Source organism: Stegostoma tigrinum, chromosome 28, assembly GCF_030684315.1.
Source record: "Stegostoma tigrinum isolate sSteTig4 chromosome 28, sSteTig4.hap1, whole genome shotgun sequence".
NCBI classification, from domain to species: domain Eukaryota; kingdom Metazoa; phylum Chordata; class Chondrichthyes; order Orectolobiformes; family Stegostomatidae; genus Stegostoma; species Stegostoma tigrinum.
In genome coordinates this window covers 43,056,998-43,077,661 of record NC_081381.1, presented here as the reverse complement: position 1 = coordinate 43,077,661, position 20,664 = coordinate 43,056,998, and the positions used below count along the sequence as shown (strand labels likewise).

The following is a 20,664-nucleotide window of genomic DNA, read 5'->3' as shown; positions in this document are numbered from 1 at the left end:
TGCCAGCTGAAGGAGAGATTTACCCACACTTCATTCAATTTAGTCAACTGTATTTACTGCTCACAATGTGGACTCTTGTACAATGGGGAGGTGAAATGCAGGCTGGCTGACCAGTTTGCAGAGCACCCATGTTCTAACCTTAACAACGGCCCTGAGCTTTCAGTTGTCTGCCACTCCCTTACACCTTGTTCCAAAACCAACCTTTCTGTTGCAGGGTTGCTGCAATGTTTCAGCCCAGCTTGAAGAACATATCTTTTTCTGCTTGGGGACTCTGCAGCCTCTGGGACTGGAGTTCAATAATCCTAGATCCTGATTCCATCCTTCCATCTTTTTTACCCACACCCACAACCTGGTCCTGTCATGACATGGGTCGTTTCTGCACAGCCTACTCATTCTCTCCTATTCTCAGCTCTCATTGTCACTTATTCAAATTCTCTTCTGTCACTACCAATAATCCCTTCATCTACCTATCCCTTTCAGCTTTCTCTTACTCTGGGCTCCATCTCCATCTATTCAATCATTTCACTGACTCCCTGCCCTCCTGAACCTGGTCTTCAGTGCTTCCTAGCCGTTATCAGTTCTGATAGAGCATCACTGGACTGGAAACATTGACTCGGCTTTCTCCCCACAGAAGGCGTTAGACCTGTTGAGTTTCACCAAAATTTTGTTTTTGTTTCACATCTTCAGCATCTGCAATTCTTGATTTTATTCAAGACTTTAATTATCTCTCCATGTTAGTGACTCCACTTCTACCATTTTCTGAGGCAAAGATCCAAAGTCTCACAATCATGCAGCACAGAAACAGGCCCTTTGGGAAGTTGTGAGCTTGTTTAAAAAAAAAGTCAATCAGGCAAAAATGACAAAGTAAATATTTATTCATTTCACATGTGGGTGCAAACTTGCCTCCCTCAAAGATCTTACCATATGCTTTGCACTTAAATAAAAATTTTTGAAGGGATTACCTTGTAAAATTAATAACATGCATAAATTACAATTTCTGAACAAATTAACTATTTTTGATTTTCATAACATCATATCAGCTGATCTGGTGAATGTGAAATGTGTACAATAGTGATACCTGCACACTGGAATATATTTCAGCCTTGTTAATTCAGTGAAAACTATTGAAATACAAATGAATTTTCCATTAGTGAGGAAAACATTGAGTATTACTTCAGGTAGGATGATTTCTAATCTCCATGCACTAACACTCAAGACATTCTGGATCATTGCCTTACTCAGAATATGCAATTGGCAGCAGAACTGAGTTTACAAACTTCAGTCCTTTGAGCTTTACAGTGAAGAGAGTCCCACCAAGTAGATTAGATTGTCTGGTTACTCTACAAAATAAAAAGAAACTGTGATTGCTATTATTTTCTAGTGCTAAAAGTATATCTCCCTCCATCTCCCCTGGAGGGCAGTAGGATTATTTTGCTATGATTTTTTTGGTAACCAGTCTAAAATTGTTGTGCAATTAGCTTTGGGACTATGCCTACAGACAGAAGGGCAGGCTCCAGTTTTTACCTTATTACAGAAGGGAAGTGCTCACACTGCACGTGAATCCTTGCAGTCAAACCAAGGTCGAAGGAACTGACCCAAGGACACAACCTTCCCTTCCCAACCACCTCCACTTCCCTCTCTTCCTTTACCATCCCCTTAAATCCTACCTTTTCAACGAAGCTTTTTCCATGGCTTGCTGTTGATTTCCTCATTCCAACATTAAATATATGAACATGTGGTTATTAGTAGCTCATGATCCAGTACTCTACCATTTTGGTAACAGGCCCATCATTATGTAGGGAACAGGACCTGTCCTTATGAAGAGGTTTTCCTATGCAGGTTTTTGGCAGAACCCATTCTATACAGACACACACAAAAAGCTGTTCCAGGAACTTGGCGACTTGAACACCTCTTCCTCTGCTAAATATCAATTGATGCTTTGATGAAACATTTTAATCTACTGTCTGGTCTCTTAATCAAAGTTAAGTACAAGGTTTAAAAATCAAGTGCAGCAGGAAAATCATGGACATAAAAGGTAAAATACATCAGATTCACAAAATAATAAAGTAAATTATATTCTCATGGGTTACAAAAGTCTAAACCAAAAGTGTAAATGTTACAATCTGAGAAAGGAAAGTAATATCAAAAAATTAACTCACCTTTCAAATCAAGTACTTCCTTGTCCCTAGCATCTAATGTGGCAAGTATCCTGTATTAGTGCTATCCACAAACTGTTCACTGTAGCCGATAACTTGTGTAATGTGTTTAGTAACGAGAAAGGAAATAAGCAAAAATGAGTCGGCTATATAAAAGTGCTCCAAAGTATTTTTCAACTGGAGATTTGTTATCAATATCTTGTCCATTTTGATTTGATCTCAGTGGAATAAGCAAAAAGCCTTGATTAAGAGCTTAGACAATAGGATATTTGGCTTAGACTTGGTACTAAGTACTATCCATATCAGTGCTTAAAAATGAACATATTTTTGTTGTTAATTTGTGGGTATTAACATGAAAATCAGGAACCAATTAAAGGTATAATCCGATTACATGTATGTAGAGGAGCTAAAGTATCATTGTTCTGACATTTATCACCAGCTGTATTCCAGCTGTTTCATCATGAGAAATGCTTTAATAGTGTGTAAAGTTGGTGCTGTACCAAATATAACAATTTACGTAACATGAACACTCATGTGTAATGAGCAAGATCAAAGTTCAACACATGACCAAGAAATGCATGGGAGAGAAGACAAATAGATAATAATCTTAAAAATACTTAATTTCAATAACTTGAAAATTGCAAATGAGGTGAGGGACTGAATCTCAAAGTATTACGATCCTGGGAAAGGATTGTTTTCACCACTGGAATGAATGTTTCAGTGGAGGTCAACATTCCTCTGCAGGAACCAAAAGTAGGAGCTGACTGGATTCCTAGGGTGCCATTTTGCCAGCAGTCAGTTAACAGGGTATCAGTAAGAAATCTGGCAATGCAGCAGCCTCGAAATGCCTCATGCCTGTGTGTGATGTTGCTGTCACTTTAAAAGATTATTTTGTCCTTTTTTTGAAGACAGATTGTATGGCAGAGGTACCAGCTGTCTCTAAGAGAGTAAACAATTTGAGAAGCCTTGGGCTTGTTTTATATAAAAGGTTGCAACACTGGAAGCAGCCTGGGTGTGGCCAGCTCTCACAGTCCAGGCTTTCTAGTTTTTGTCTAATTTTTAGGCTTGGTTTTAAGCAGAGGCCAGTGGGGTCGCAAAAGAGTTGGAGGGTTCAGTGAATGTCTTCTGGCTGCTATGTTCTCAATTTTCTCTTGATGTTTCTTCCTACTGGACTGAAGAACTGCTTGTGAGAATATGTCTGAATTTGCCTTTTTGCCATCAGGTATGTTTATAGAATGTTGCTATATTGGAACAGTTATTTAGCAATAGTTACTGTATCTATTATTATTCAGTTAAGATTTCCAATAGTTAGGTTATTCTAAATTCTCTTGTTTGTATTTTAACTATAGTGATTAAATAAATTGTTTTGCTTACTATCAAGTAGCTTGACCAGTCACACTGCATTTAGAACATGGCACTTCACATCTACCTTTAAAATAAGAAGTAGTTACCGTCTAGGCTACCTTCTTAAAATATATTTTGAGGGGGTCTAGTCCATACCACCTGGAAGGCTGGATGATGGTGGTGGAAGTTGTTTGTGCTGAGGTGGTGGTGCTGCTGTCAGATGGCTATCATTGCTGAGGGCTCCCCGTAGGTCAAGAACTGAAAATCACAGAGGGTTTTCTCTGGAAAACTGCTCAGAAGCCACCAGAGTTTACTTTGTGAGCCCCCTTTTCAGTATTGGGCCTCATTGGCATAGTCAAAATGCCAGAGTGCCTAGATGCATGACTTTAATGGGACATCCTATGGTTCAATTTTGCTTCTGAGGTGCCAACTGTGACATGGTGATACTAGACATTCCACCCAACACTTTGTCTTGCTATACCATGAGACCAAACTCATTAGGCTGGGAATATTCAACCATTACGTTGTCTCCCTTTACAGGTGGTTAACGTATGCTTTCAGAGAAGACTGTAGCTACAAGTCCCAACATCTAACAGCTGTTAAAAATTCCACTGTTCTCGGACAATTAGATGTGACTCAATATAGTTAGTAATAGATTAGTCATCTCCACCTTATAAGATTTAAGGCGCTAATCATTAACTTGATAAGGCTGACAGTTGCCCAAGTGTTGACGAGCATTCATTCAGTTGGCCATTAGCCAAACCATTAATGTTGAAGCAACAATCTTTTGTGGTAAACTGGGAGGAAGTTCAATATTTAAATAGGGAAGAGAATAATTTATGTGAGCTGTACTTAGAAGTGAATGTCAACCAAAGCCCTGAAAGTACATGTCTCCTCAGCAGATGGAAATACACTTCCGAGGGTCAATGCAACTTAAGTACAAATGTGTGCTCATTGTTTAACCTGCAGGATGTGAAGCTATTCTTAATTGTATGTTCTCATAACATTCTATCATATATATGTTTTGTGGACATTGGATATGCCACAAACAGATGCTCTCACAGGTTTGTTCTTTGTTGCTATGAATAGTGATCTAGAATATTTCATTTGATTCATAAAATTAAAGGGAAATGAAATAAACAAAGAGCAAACTGCCTTGTGAATTTCTGTTGGGCCTCTGCCAAAAACACAAGTGCAGGTTCATCCCATTGTCAATCTGTGAGATCATCATAACTGATTATCTTTAAGTGCAATTTATTACCTTTCCCCAATAATTCCCATTCTTTTACTGATTAAAAATCTGTCTTGGCCTTGAAAATACTTGATGATCCAGCCTCGACAGTCCTGTGGTAAAGAATTTCACAGATTCACTACCCTCAAAGAAATTTCTCCTCATCTTAGTCTTAAATCCTCACAGGGGGAAATAACTGCTTCAATCTACCCTGTCAAGTCCCCTAAGAATCTTAAACATTTCAAAAGGTAGTGTCTCATTCTACTAAATTCCATAAAGAGTACAGGCCCAACATACTCAAGCTTTCCTCATACGACAGTCCTTCCAGTATCTGCCCAGTGAACCTCTGGACTGCTTATGATGCCTACATCTGTTTCTTTACATAAAGGGGCCAGAACTGTTCAGTTTTGTACTTTGGCTTCTCTGATCCTTTTCATATTTCTAAAGAAACTTTTGTCTATCTTCATAGTGCTTGCAAGTTTACATTCAAAGTGCATTTTCTTTCTCTTTTCTTCTGTCTTGTGCGATTCCACAAGATAACTGAGGCAACACACAACTGGACTCCTACAAAGTTGCTGTTACCATTTCACCCAACGACCAGCTAAATTATACAGATTATTGAAGTTCAATGCAATCAATGTTCTTTGCTGGGTAGTGACCCTTAAAATTTACCTCACTGTTCTTTGGTTTGGGAAGAAAAATCTATCAAGCCAATTTTGGAAGTGTGTGCTCATTCATGGGTGACAAATTAATGGATACATGATAAATATTATCTTGGGCAAGACAGAGATGGAGCACCAGCGCCCATACTGTATCTCAACTAAAACAAAACCCACAGCTTTCGAGAAGGGACACAAGGGAAAAAAAATTAGTATGGAGGAAAGAAATTTTTTGAAACTCTCCACAGCAGATTGTACATTTCAATGTGCTTGTGATTACAAAACAGATCATAGAACCACAATGGATGCCTAAACAAATTCTAAACGTGGCAATCAAACAAGGAATCATTTGTATTTCAGGAATGATTGCAATAAATACAAATACACATTTGACAAAGTTATGAAAAATAACAAATGAAACGGGAGGCAGAGAGTGGTTGTAGATGGTAAGTATTCTGCCTGGAGGTCAGTGCTGAGTGATGTCCCACAGGGCTCTGTTCTTGGGCCTCTGCTCTTTGTAGTTTTTATAAATGACTTGGATGAGGAGGTTGAGGGATGGGTTAGTATGTTTGCTGATGACACAAAGGTTGGAGGTGCCGTTGATAGTATCGAGGGCTATTGCAGGCTTCAGCAAGACATTGACAGAATGCAGAGCTGGGCTGAGAAATGGCAGATGGAATTCAACCTGGATAAATGCAAAGTGATGCATTTTGGAAGGTCGAACTTAAAGGGTGAATATAGGATTAAAGGCAGGATTGTCGGCAGTGTGGAAGAACAGTGGGAGCTTGGTGTTCAAGTGCATAGCTCCCTCAAAGTTGCAACCCAAGTGGATAAGGTTGTTAAGAAAGCATATGGTGTTTTGGCTTTCATTAACAGGGGGATCGAGTTTAAGAGCAGCGAGGTTATGCTGCAGCTCTACAAAACCCTGGTGAGACCACACTTGGAATACTGTGTCCAGTTCTGGTCGCTCTATTATAGGAAAGATGTGGAGGCTTTGGAGAGGGTGCAAAGGAGGTTTACCAGGATGCTGCCTGGACCGGAGGGCTTGTCTTACGAGGAGAGGTTGACTGAGCTCGGACTTTTCTCTCTGGAGAGAAGGAGGAAGAGAGGTGACCTGATCGAGGTGTACAAGGTAATGAGAGGCATGGATAGAGTTGATAGCCAGAGACTTTTCCCCAGGGCAGGATTGACTGCCACGAGGGGTCATAGTTTTAAGGTGTTAGGAGGAAGGTATAGAGGAGACGTCAGAGGGAGGTTCTTCACCCAGAGATTTGTGAGCACATGGAATAGTTTACCAATGGTAGTCGTGGAAGCGGAGTCATTAGTGACATTTAAGCGACTGCTGGACATGCTCATGGACAGCAGTGAATTGAGGGGAATGTAGGTGAGGTTATTTTACTTTTGGATTGGGATTATTCCATGGCACAACATCGTGGGCCGAAGGGCCTGTACTGTGCTGTACTTTTCTATGTTCTATGTTCTAAATAAATTAATTATTTGCTTTTTAGGTTAAAATCAGGAACAAATAATGGTCGGTCTCCTTAATTGGTTATGTATTTGCAATTATATACTTTGTTTTCAAAACCCTAAATCTACAATAGTTCACTCAATTTTGCCAAATACTCAGAATTATGCATTTCGAACAAAATAAGGTAAATCTTGATTTTTGCAAAAGGTATGTTATGGGTGGCTTTGTAATATTATTTGCTTCTACATGAGTTAACTTCGGGGAAGCTACAAAGTTTCTCCACAGTGCTGACAGCAGTAGATTTTACAACCAATATACGACAGTTTTGACGTGCTAACTTAAAATGCAAAATAAATATTTCCATTTTTGGTGGTTCTCAGGAAAGGATTTATGAAAATTATTTGCATTGATGCTTTGTAAATTTTGAAACCTTTCACAAATTTACTTCGCAAATGTTGATGTTGCCCTCCTGCTTTTTTTTTTAAAACTTTCCAGGGCTGATTCCTTACCCTAATCCCAAAGTAGCAGAAGTAGCTGTTGGTTCTCATATCTTCTGGCTACTGCCCAAAGACTACCCTGATAGTCGCCAACAATTTTCCTTCATTGTCAGATGGGTGGATACTGGCACCAAAACCCATTGGCTGGGGTTTACTCTTTGTCTGCAATCTTGGCGAGCTGGACAGCCAACATAATTACATCATACCTATTTCACTTTAAACCATTTTCTTGTTATCAAATATCTAAACTTGATATTTATACAGTGCAGCATTAAACAGGTTAGAACATATGGCAATGTTCGGTGAATATGTAAAATACTAATTAATCTTTGATTAATGCTCCAGTTGTCAGACAAAGTTTCATTTGATGTTTAAGTTTTCTATGTAAGAATCACTTACCTATTCCATTATCGACTTTGAATTTTGGAGTTTTCAACAAATGAGGTGACACACAAGTCTAATTTGATTTTTTAAGATGAGCTAAAATCACAATGCCAATCAATGTCCTGCAGTTACTAAAATGTCATAAACATTTAAGGGCATTTTTATTTTAATTTGGGCAACACAGCTCCCACCAAGATTTGGAAAGAATTGAGTGGGATTCTGGAATAATTTTTACAAATTTGTGTTAAGCTACAATGGTTTTACTACCAAAACATTTTTGAGATTCTGCCTAAATTGTGTTTGGTGACCTTTAATAATCCCGGTGTAATTTAGACAGATGGAAAATCAAGTGGCTCCTGTTCTATGTTCGTGATCCTCCTAAACCAACGCTTTCCAATGCACTTTTTCTAGACTTAAGTTACTTCACATCAAAACAACAAACAAACACAATACTTTAATGTTATTTCATGATTTCCCTAATGCATTTTTACCAACAATATTTTCTTTGCTAAGTATTTACAGAAGTAAAGCTATGTCATTTTACTTCATTCAATCATTCTATTCACAGTGAAGCAGCAATCAGACTTATAGGCTACAAATGCATGGAAGAACTGTAACAGGAGCTTCGGGTGTCTAGCTTTTCTCAATCGATCTTAAATTAAGCTCCAGTGTCAGATTCACAGAAGTGTTTGCTACAGATTTATTGCGCATAACTACTTTGCTACAGCCACTCATTTCAGCGAGATTTTCTGCAGTGAAAAACAGCCCCAGCTTTCAGTCTGGCTGTTAACAGTGAATGATTTATCCAGCCATGATGAGCTCAATTCAGCTGATGATTTACAAGTTATTCAAATAATTAGTCAAAAACAGCTTTCATCTCTGAAGTCCAACTTTCAAAAAACAGCACCTCATTCAAACCTTGTGGTACTTCACTATAAATGAATGAGTTGTTGACGATGCATTCAGTTTAAAAGGGATAATTCTGTATAGTCTTTAATATATTCCAAAAGGATTGCTATAATTGATCAATCTTAATGTGATTATATTCCTTTCCAAACATATTGCATAAAAAGAAAACAAATAGGAAAAACTGAATGTAGTATATTATAACTTGCTGTAGCATAACAGATGTGTTGTGAGTTGTGAAATAACCATTGTGTACTTTCACTGTCTGGTTTCGTTTATAAGAAGGTTAATCGTTTAATAAAACTAACTTCCTTAGTACCAATGGAATGCTTTAAGGATTTAAGACGAAGGTTAGCTGAGATGGATGTTTCACAGAACAGCAAAATGGCTCCAATAGATCACAAGCATGTTCTACTGAAGGTGATTAACCTTTATGGAAACAGTCTTTCATCCGTCAATGACTTCACAGCCCTGTGTGCATTTAGAACTGGCATTGTGACGTGACTATTCAGCATTCATTGTGCAGAGATTCTTTAGGTTTACTGTCACGCTTTGATCCTGTATGGCGAGAATTTATTGTCGAATCGATGATAAGTTTGTTGTTTTGTTTAATCCAGCTCTTGGAGCAGGGATTTTGCTGCTGGTGGGTGGGGAACACCCTTTGGTCCCAGTGGGACCAGACTTAGAAGTAGCCAGAGTCCCAGATTTTTCTGTTTATAAAACAAAAAGACATTTATTTGACTTTAATAAGTATTTTTCTTTTTAACTGTCCTAATAGTATGAACAGTGATAAGAAACACAAGAGTTACTTTAAGCAAAGGTCCAAATGCTGCAGTAGTCAAGGGGATGCAGCAAGTTCACTGAAATCTTTTAATTTTTTAAGCAACCTGACAGCAACAAACCAAGATGATTGCTACATAGGATCAGCCCAAAATGTGTGCAGTTTTCTGGTTGTTAATGTAAATAGAAAAAATGTGGGAAGAAAATAAACTTTCACCTTGAGTTTGATGCACTTGAAACAGTCAGGGAGCAAACATATGTCCTACGCTATAAATTAAAGCAACTTTCATTATAAATGAATACTCCAGCTGGAGGTGACTACTAGGCCTGTAACCTCAATGAGGTGAGCGAAGCACAAATCTCACGTGCGTCAGTTATACTGTGATACACTAAATCCGTACTTAAAGTTGTGACTGCAGTCCTGAAAAATTGTAACTTCATATGAAGCACTGATTCTCAAAAAAATGCATTTTGAAACTAGATTCTGCAGGGTCTTCTTTATCAAATTACAAAAAAAAAGCCTTGTAAGTTGAGGTATTTTACATTGTTACATTGATAAATTAAATAACTTTTTACTATAACTAATACTGTACTTATGCTTGCTATGGATCTTCCTAAGCCTCCCACTGCCTGGAGATCCTTCTCCTTCCTGGTCTTCTGATTTGCGACTCCCAGGGAAGATTCAATCATGTAATTTTGTTCAATGGCAAGGGGAAATAGCTGGACTCTCTCTTGCTGGGAGCGGTCATTGCTTGTGTATCACAAGTCAGTTGGCACTCAAGCACTATCAAACTTGAATTGATTGCTGCTTACAGGAACAGACTGCTTCAGTAGCTGAGAGTTCATAATGGTAATTAACAGTGAAATCAATAAATATCCCCACATTGCACGTTAATTATCTTTCCTCCAAAAATAATAAAACTGCATCTGCTTGGGCTCAGGACATCACTGAAGATCAGTTCTGAAGAAGGGTTTTGGACCCAAAACTTTGACTCTACTTTCTCTCCACAGATGTTGCCAGACTTGCTGAGTTTATCCAGCAATTTCTGTTCTTTTTTTCTGATTTCAAGCATCTGCAGTTATTTGGTTTTTAAGGAACATGGCATGTTCACCTTCATTGCCAGAGGTTGGAATGTAAGAGAAGGGAATTTTGTTGCAATTATAAAGGGCATTGGTGAGACCATTTAAGGAGGGCTGGATACAGTTTCACACTCTTTACACAAGTAATGATGTGCTTGCCATTTATGAGGCAAAGGTTTACTCAATTATTCTTGGATTGAAAGGGCTGGCCTATGAGGTGAGATTCAGAAGAATGAGTTCATCATCTCTGGAATTTAGAACAATGACTGGTGATATGGTCAAAAATTACTGTTGTTGTATTTTTAAAACGACATTTACAAATCCTTAATTGTGCAAGCATATTCATTTACTCCAATACATCCATTTCAAATGGATGAATTAGCTAAAATTTGGCTCTTAAGGTGGCTCTAATTTATATAAAACAAGTTACCTTGCTGGAGCTGCTGGGTCCTCTGTAATGTCTGCATTCGGCGGGGGTTCATTTTACAGCCGTCTCTTCCCATGAGATGCACTTTCCAGCCCTAGAAGGGTTAGGAGAACAAGGAAGCCTCTGTTAGTTACAATCCGTCTGGTGAGCAGCTACTTGTGAAGCAGAACTGCAGACAAGGCCTCTGCTGAAATCTGTACAAACCACACAGGGCGAGTAGGTCAGCATGTCTGCCAGATAACCTAATTTTTGCTTCAATATACAAAGCCATGGCTTTATTCAAGGCCTGAACATCTTTCATGGAGTGGAGCCTTAAAACAGCACCATGGTATTTTACTCCACATTTTTTTTCTTTTAAAATCACTATGCTATGAAATAGTGGTTTAATTTACTGCAATGTAAACTATAAAATGATAACATTTTCAGGAATTTCAAACCTCTAATCAGAATGGCTAACAATCTATATTTTCAGTTTTTGGTTACAGTTCTGACCTTTCTTCATTTCCATGTGCTAAGTATTAATTACTTATACTCCAGTAATGATAGCTGTAGTCTCCACTAAGCTTTGGATTTGCCTTTCTAACAACTATACCTGAACTCCGCCATAACTTCTTGCATTTTTCTTGGATCAACTGGAAGAACAGGCACCAAACTTGAACCGTTACACCTCTTTTTTTCTCCACAGATGTCAGCTGACCTGAACATATCCAGCAATTTCCATTTTTGCTTGTTCTTTGCCAAATATGGCCTGTTCTAAGAGGTCAACTTGTACTTGAGTACAGCATTTCTTCACAGAAATGGCAGTAGTAGTGGCCGGTGTGCTTGACTTACTTATTAAGTCCAGGCCTAAACAGGATTTTTGGCATTGGAAAAATGAGGCTCTCTTATATAGTGGCTGACTTGTCTTGATTAAAAAAAATAATGGGATGTAGGTATCCCTGGCTGGACCAGCATTTATTGCCCACCCCTAATTGCCCAAAGGGCATTTAAGGGTCAACCACATTGCTATGGGTCAGGAGTCACGTGCAGGCCAAACTAGGTAAAGGCAGATGAGGTTTTGAATATACTACACCACCACCTACCTTTATGGTTAGCTTAATAGCATCATATATAACACTGAACAGCGGAAGCAAGGGTTGTGAGGAATTACTTTAAGTTTTTAAAAAAATTACTTGCAGGACATTGGAATCACTGGTTGGCCAGCATTTACTGCTGTACCTAGTTATCTTTAAGAAGTGTTTAACCAAGTGATCTGCAAATACAACAGTCTACCCTTATGAAACAGAATTCATATTATCCGATCTATTTTTTTTAAAAATTGATAACCAACGTGCAAGATACGATATTGAATAAAAAGAACAGACTAAACAAGTCAGGAAGGCCCATTTGGTTGATGCCAAGCTCCGAAATACAGTTTGAGGAACTTCAGTAGCTTTGAGATTTTAGAAACAAAAACTTTGGTGAAAGATAATACAGTAAACCGTCTTCAACATAGTAAGGCTGTAGGGAGGAACATGTTTGTAGAACAGCATGCTGGCAGCTGAGAATGACCCAAAGACAGTCTGCAAGTGATAATGACTAAGTAATATCAGTAGTATAGAAAACCAAGAATATTTTCAGCAGGGAGTACAGTTGGAGAACTGTTCAAAGGTTACTCATCATCAGTGAAGCCTTTTCTTTTGTTCCACTCAGAATTGCTATTGACAGAGTGGAAGAAATTATCCACAATATGAGGCGTATTGGGTCTGCGCCGAACCTCCAAATAGCATCCCACCCAGACCCAGCTTCACACCTGTCCCTGTAACGCGCATTTACCATTATTAATCCACCTGACCTGTACACTTTTAGACTGTGGAAGGAAACCGGAGCACCTGGCAGAAACCCACAATGTCATAGGGAGAATGTGCAAATTCCACACAGTCACGCTACACTATAACCAAACCCAGGCCGCTTGGCGCTGTATGACAGCACTGTTAACCACAATAGGAGGCCACCATTTATAAACAGGATGAGGTCATTCAGCCCTTCAAGCCTGATCTATGAAACAAATCCACAACAATGGATTCAGCTTGGCCCCTAATACCGAAACATTTTGTGAAACCAATATCAATCTCAAGTTGAAAATTTCAAATCAATTTCCCATCTCAACAGCTTCTCAGGAGAGTTCCATTGTGCATTAAGCACTTCCTGAGTTCATTCTTGAATGCTAATCTCTAATTTTCCTCAAATGGGCTGAGCAAATAATTCAAAACCATTAAGTAGATGAAAAATATTTGCTTTCACAATGGTAGAGATGCACGTATTCAGTTTGAAGGTGGGAGAATAAGTCGAGACACAAGAGATAGCAGCTGTTAACCTAGAACCGAAAAACATATCAAAAAGCCATTTTTTGAACTTCCACAGGAGTTCTTTCAAATATCTGCTGTAATTTTGGCAGTGTTACAGAATCAGAACAATAGCATCTGTAGGAAGGAGAAAAGATGTAACATGACATTGTTTTTGATTCCTTCAAGTCACATACCAGGTTAAAAGTTAACTTTACTTGCAAACAGGTATGCTTAGCTTTTTACAAATTTAATAATAGAAAGTTGGCTCATGTGACGGAGGTACATGGCAGAGGACCATAAGGAGGAAGTTCAGTTTAAGAACTACCATGAATTTCTTCTTGCAATTTTGCCTCTACTTGGAAGTGCTTTTATAATTTAGTTCACATTCCTTAGTTAATATCCAAGTGCTTGAGATTCCTGGGACATTAAGACCAGCTCTAGGAGAATGAACCTGTACAGGTAGGACAAGGTCGCACCTAAATAAAGCAAGGACCAATTTTCTTGCCAAGCATTTTGACAGTTCTATTGAAGAGGGCTGCTGAAACTAACTAATTGTTGGAACTAGGAGATAATGTTACAGATGAACACCAATGCAGAACGTAATAGCTTCTCCTGCCTAGGCAGTCCTCTTGGATTGAAGATGACTCGCTTCTTCTCTCTGTCCCCCTCAAAATGCTACTGTTCAGTTCATGTGCTCTGTCCTCATTCTTCATTCCAAAATATGTAACTTTACACTTTTAGTAAATTTCAGCTGTAATGCACCTGCCATTTCACTAGCCAATGTCCTCCTAAAGTCTGTTCCAAATGATTAGAATCAGAATTTTTATACAGTGCGAAGAGGCCCTTTGGCCTATTGGGTCTGCACCTAATCTTCAAACAGCATCCCACGCAAACCCAGTTCCACACTCTATCTCTGTAACGCGCATTAACCATGATTTATCCACCTAACCTGCACATTTCTGGACTGTGGGAGGAAACTGGAGCATGAAGCAGGAACCCACATAGACATAGGGAGAATGTGCAAACTCCACACAGACATGTGCTATGATCAAAACCAGGCCCTTGGTGCTGTGTGGCAGCAGTGCTAACCACTAAGACAGGATGCTGGTAGCTAAGAATGAGCAAACAAAGACAGTTTGCAAGTAATAATAACTAAATAATATTAGCAGCAATAAAAAGTTTATTTCATAGTATTATCTATCACCTCAGTTTTTGTTTCCAAAATCTCAAAGCTACTGAAGTTTCTCAAACTATTTCGAGCTACTGTGCCATTCTAATTACATTTCCAAGTTTTCTGTCATTCATGAACTTAAAAGTTATGCCTTTTATACTCAACTTCATGTTATTATTCAATATCAAAAAGAACAATGCCTTAAAATCAACACTGGGATTTTACATTCTGGACTTCTAAGTTTTAAAGGAGTCAAAATGTGGTTTAACAAATACCTTTTTCAGACTAATGCAGACCATCTTCAACGCTATAATCCTTAACAAAATTTCTCAAACACTTTTGCTTTGACCAGATCTCTACCACATGTTAGTTATAAACCCATATTTTTCAACTGACAATTAACTTTGTTGCAACCATGTGCTGGCAAGCATGTGGTTACTAGGCTTATTCTCTTTTGTTTTTAAAACAGGCATCTCTAACCCTCCATATCATATGGAGCCACACATGAAAAAGATGTGGACAAACCCATTCTAAATTTCCTCTGCAACCTAGAATATACTGAATACAGACTGGGCGACATTTGTATTATGAGTGCTTAAAGTAGCTCCTTTCATCTATTTCTATCCTATCCAAATTTTCTGTGCATTGTTCCTTTAATGTAACATCAGTGGCAAATTCTCCCTGTGAAAACAAACCACCTATGCTTTAAATGTCACATATGAAAAAGGAATCAAGCAGTTAGTTTCATACTAGCTCACATCAGAAAAGAGCTGGGGCATCCATTATGCCAGATATCCTAATGGAAGAAATCCTCCCGTACACTCAGCACTGACTCTTCCAACTTCTGATTGCTGAATTAAATATTTATATATAAGGCTTAGCAACAATGGATTATTTTAATTTATCTTTCCTTTCATGATACTTGAATTTCAAATAGAGATAGGACTTTAGACGATGAACAGGCAACTTTTTATGTGCCCATAAAAGCATAAAAAAAAGTTACTTTGGCTTCCTTGTTTTGTAATAAAGGAAAATTTATGCCATTGACAAGAAAGCCTATAGTACAAAATGCTTGAATCAACTGAGTAATGAAAAAAAGAAGCTATATCAGATGAAGAGCAATTTAGATAAGCTAAAAAAAACAGGTTATGTCATAATAAAAATTTAATGACTCCGGATTTTGTTGGAGCTTGTGTGTTCAACTATGTGTATTATTGTTGGAGGCAATGGCCTATCCCTACTTTGTAACAGATAGTAGATGCTGAGGCCCAGATATTTACTGTTTCAGGTTTTGACTGGCAAGTTTGAGGGATGGGGTATAAGGAGGTGTGGAATTACTAGGAGACTGAAAGTATAACTTTCCAAGCACTCTTGAGTTTTAACTCAGTTGAGGGCTATCACAGGAGACTGGTGGAAGGCTCAAAGGATTGTGGAAGGGGGAATGAATAGCTGAGGGCCAGGGAAGAGGGCTTCCTTTCACAATGTAATAACTTTGTGATACCATGTGGAGGGGGCGTTCCTTATTGGTTCCTGGAGTAAGGTTTCCTGTTCTGCCTGGCCCACAAGTAGTGCCATAACTGCACCTACAAATGGATCCAGCCCTTCCTGTCTTTTACTTACCAGTTTTCCCAGATGGCATCAGTTAAAAGCAGAAATGCTAGTACAAGACAATATACAGCTTCAAACAGTTTTTCTGACCGACCTAGACCATGAAAGCAGATTGGTCACCTACCCCTCATCACGCCTCTGGTAAAACTAGACGTGGATAAGTGTAAAGTGTGCTGACTACTATCTCCATAAAATACAAATCCACAAAGCTTTAGGGGTTGAAACTATGCCTGAAGTGCCCAATCTGAATAGAGAGATTTGGCTTTTGCCAAGCCACAGCTCCATTTCTTGCCACCTCAGCAGAACAAATATGATGGCTTTGTTTCCCTCTGTTTCATCATTCCTGGAATTATTCTGGAGTTTTGCTCTTATTTCAGTCTATGTCACCATGTCAAGGGTTCACTAAAACATATCTTTTGAGTATCCTTCTTGTTGCTGAATGTTACAATCCATTGTAGCTTTCACTAGTTGCTCAGTTATTACAAATGATAAAAGCAAATGTATGAAAACAGTTCATTACAAGCAGTTCCACAGCTACACTATTAATGTTGTACAATAACAATCACAAGTAATCCACCCTGGAGGATAACATGCTCAATAACCCCAGTCAACTCATCAGCAACAGTATCACAGATGTGTTACAGCACAAGAGGCCATTCAGCCCAGCATTCCTGCACCAAAGTATTATCATTCTGCAAGGAAAATAGTGAATGCTGTACATTTCTTGGAAGTCTGCATGGCTCCAGTTACCAGCATGTCTGCATTTACTTTTCTGAGGTCTCTGATCAGCCATTATTTCATTTGCAGTTATGACATTTGTATAGAATTTTATGTATTATATGTTACAACTTTTTGATCAATCATTACAAATCTGATCAAAATCTTAACAAAAGGAAGTGCTGAAATCATTAACAGGACATGGGTAGGCCACTACTTAATGCGGGCAGTTAAAAGTTAATCACATTGCAGTGGTTCTGGAGTCACATGTAGACCAGAGCGGGCAAGGATGACAGACTGCCTTTCCTAAGGGACTTAAGCACCATTAGGCTACCTTTTATTTAAAATTCCATATATTTCTTGAATTCAAATTTTACTATCAACTATGGTCACATTTGAACCCACATCCTTAGAACATTAGGCTGGGATTCCGAGCCCAGGGACCCTACAACACAACACAACCAGCTAGGTCCAATTTGCAACACACGATAGGAATGATAAAAGTTCCACACAGACACTTGCACTACCAATCCTGCTCTAACTGGCACTAATCTAAGCTTTTCTGAGAAATTCAACTGAAGAAAATCACTTCTAAATCGGATTTCTACAACTGGAAATACACTAATTCTAATGAAAGCACAAAAACACAAATGTTACATTCGATCTAATTAACATCTGACTAATTGGTGATCAGTAAAGCTGAACTCTATTCTCTGTATTAAATGTTGTGCATACATAACCAATAATTACGCTTCAAAAGGTAATCCAATTGTTTGAAGTTCCTTGCTGTACTAGGTACCTTGTAGGTATTAGTTTACTTATTACACTCAAGTTGAAAAATTGCCAATAGCTCAGGAATGTAGAAATTACATGGTTTCTTCCTTTACTATCTACCTTCCTGCATAAAATGATTGTGGATTTGTTAATCACAATGGCAGAAAAGCTTTGGAAAACAGGCCCGAAGTCACCAGTTTCTCCAAGCATACTGCAGTCACTGCAAACTTCTTAAATTACTCATATGCTTTCACATAATATATTATATCCATTTCCATGAATTTTTTGAACAGTACATGTGAACATAATGTTTCTCCATATTAGTCTGAATTTACTGTAGAAGGCAAAAACACTTGTGTTAGGTCTCTTTCCAGGGTAAGAAGCTTGCAGTTTTTGTCTCTTCTTTGATAAAGATTGATCGACTGTGTAACAGCTGTCTTACTTCATCCGGTCCCACTTTCTACCGCAACCCCTGTTTTCCTTCTGACCTGGGATACAGACACTAGCCTCATTTCAGCAATAGCTAATGATGATCTTCAAGCTTCACCCGTTCTAACATCATATGATACAGGATCAGAATTAGACCATTCAGCCCATTGATTCTGTTCCACCATTCAATCATGGTTGACACAGGTTTCTCAACTCCATTCTCCTGCCTTCTCCTTGTATCTTTTGATCTGCTTACTAAAATATACTCAATGTCTGGGCCTCCAAAACTTTCTGCGACAGTGAGTTTTACAGATTCACCACCCTCTGACTGAAGAAATTTCTCACCTCTGTTCTAAAGGGCCCTCCCTTAACTCTGAGGCTGTGTCCTCAGGTCCTAGTCTCTCCTACTTGTGGAAATATTTTCTCCATGTCCATTTAATCCAGGCCTGTCAGTATTTTGAGTGTTTCAATCAGGTCCACCCCCACATCCTTCGAAACTCCATTTATTTCAGACCCAGATCTTTTGACACTCCTCATATGAACAGCCTTCACCCCAAGGATCATTCTCGTAAACTTCCTCTAATTGGCCTTCAAAGTCGGCATATTCTTCCTTAGATGCTAACAATATTCCAAATGTGGTCTGACTAGAGACTTCTACAGCCTCAGCCTACAGCCCTCTAACTAAATTTTGACACATTCAACATTCATGGCATTAAGTACAAGAGCAAAGAGACAATGTTGGAGTTGTACAATGCTGGTTAGGCTAAAACTTGTATAATGTGAGCAGTTCTGGTCAGCTCACTACAGCAAGGATGTGATAGCACTAGACAGGGTACAGAGAAGCTTCAAGATGATGTTGCCTGGGATGGAGAAACTGAGCTATAATGACGGCATAAACAGGTTTGGATTGTTTTCTCTAGAACAGAGAAGATTGAGGAGAGGACATGATCGAGGAATATAAGATTATGAGGGCAGGCAATAGCCTAGTGGCATGGCCACTGCACTGTGGAATTTGAATTCAATTAACATCTGGAATTAAGAATCTAATGATGACCATGAATGGTCCATTTGACCTGAAACATTAACTCCTGATTTCTCTTCACAGTTTCCGCCAGACCTGTCGAGCTTTTCCAGCAACTTCTGTTTTTGTTACAGGAATTTAGTTCGGAATCAGAAAAGAATACCATGGTGCACAACAAGAATGGTCTCGTAATTTCCCCCCTCACACAACAGGAACATCTATACAAGATAATTGTTGAGAGTGAAATAAATTTAAAGTTCCAGTAGAAATACAGAAGACACTAAGATTTCAAAGAGGAGCAAATGGGTAATTATTTCACACTATCTGACTTGGTGTGTCAATACGCCTCCAAAAATAATCCATTGAAAAGTTCTTTCAAAAGCACAGTGAACTAAAAGCTTAAATAATTAACAATTTGGCAGGTTCTAATGTGTAAGAGGAGGTCTTTTGCACCAAATAATCAACAGAGTCAGGTTGCACTGCGCATAATTAGCTGTGAAATGCTGAGAGTTCAGTTTACGTTTCCTGGGACAAGGCGGCCCCACAAAGACAGACACTGACAATCACCTCTTCACCACTCTGAGCCTCATGTGGTAGATTACACAACAGGGGGGTTGGCAGAAATCTACTTGACAGCCATCTGTGATGGAAAATGAAGAACTGCAGACAACATTGGAAAGGAGCTAGTGGACTTTGAGACTGACCATACTAATCACTCTAGACAAATCAAATGAAAAATCAAAGAAGCATTATTCTATATAAAAATGAGAAAGCAGATGACAAGTCATTGTGGACATCATCATGTCAGGCTATACAGCTGAAAGTGGGGCACCCGTTCGAAAAGTAGCTCTTCTTGCTGTCAGAGTACAGTCTTTGATTGTTCTAGAAGCTGTACACCAAGCCAAAATAAATGAATGAAAAATTAAACGTGAACAACAAGTTTAAACCTCTTTAGAATTAGATAGAGCTGAACTGTCCATTTGTTTTCAGTATAAGGTTAATTAGTCCCATAAATAATTTTTCACCATTTTGATTTTACAAACACTGGCTGAACTTGTGCTAATGATCAGCTATCCATGTATTCGAAAGCTTCACAAGAATACTGATTTGTTGTTGGTGAACTTAAAGTCAGAGTGCCAAAATTCCTCAGCAAAACCTGAGAGTGTTCTATGTAAAAAGGAAAAAGTATACTTTTGAACTTGAACTAGTATGCAGGTATATGCTGTCAACTATGCTGAAGCTTTTGTCAGTACGATTAATACTATCCTCGATGTAAAAGCTCCACTTGACAGTCGCAGAACACAAAATCATTCGAGAAAGGCAAGTGGAAATTTGGGACACACTCTTTGAGGACAGCATCTTCCCATCCCTTCTGTCTTATTAAAAATTATTTTATAAAAGCCAGCTGCTCAATTCCACCCATCTGCTCACATCAAACATATTATGGCATGGGTAGCCTATTATCAAGGTCAAATAGTTAAGTAAGGAGTTCGACTGATCCATAGGTAGTTCTTTAAATACAGCAGGTGGGCTGCCAGTTATGGTACTTGCCCACCTTGTATATTACACAGAAATGGGTGGCTTTGGACTGGCCATTTGACGTATTTTGCATATATTTAATAAACAGTGGGGTAACAGAAAATCCTGTCTACACAAGAATAAAGAATTTAACATTTCTATTATCC

At 38.6% G+C, this 20,664-nt stretch overlaps 1 protein-coding gene across 14 annotated transcripts in view; it reads right to left on the bottom strand.

Moving 5' to 3' along the window:
- Positions 1-857: 857 nt before the first annotated feature.
- The window catches only part of cep104 (centrosomal protein 104), a 176,196-nt gene continuing 156,389 nt past the window's right edge, over positions 858-20,664 (bottom strand). For 12 of the 14 annotated variants that reach the window (XM_059638113.1, XM_059638121.1, XM_059638122.1 and 9 more), the window contains 2 exons: positions 10,936-11,026; positions 858-9,355 (listed from right to left, as the gene is read on the bottom strand). In XM_059638113.1, coding sequence (XP_059494096.1) covers positions 9,219-9,355; positions 10,936-11,026 — 228 coding nt within the window. In that variant the 3' untranslated portion in view covers positions 858-9,218. The remainder of the gene's footprint in view (positions 9,356-10,935; positions 11,027-20,664) is intronic. The other 2 variants (XR_009442759.1, XM_059638120.1) reach the window with 1 other exon arrangement.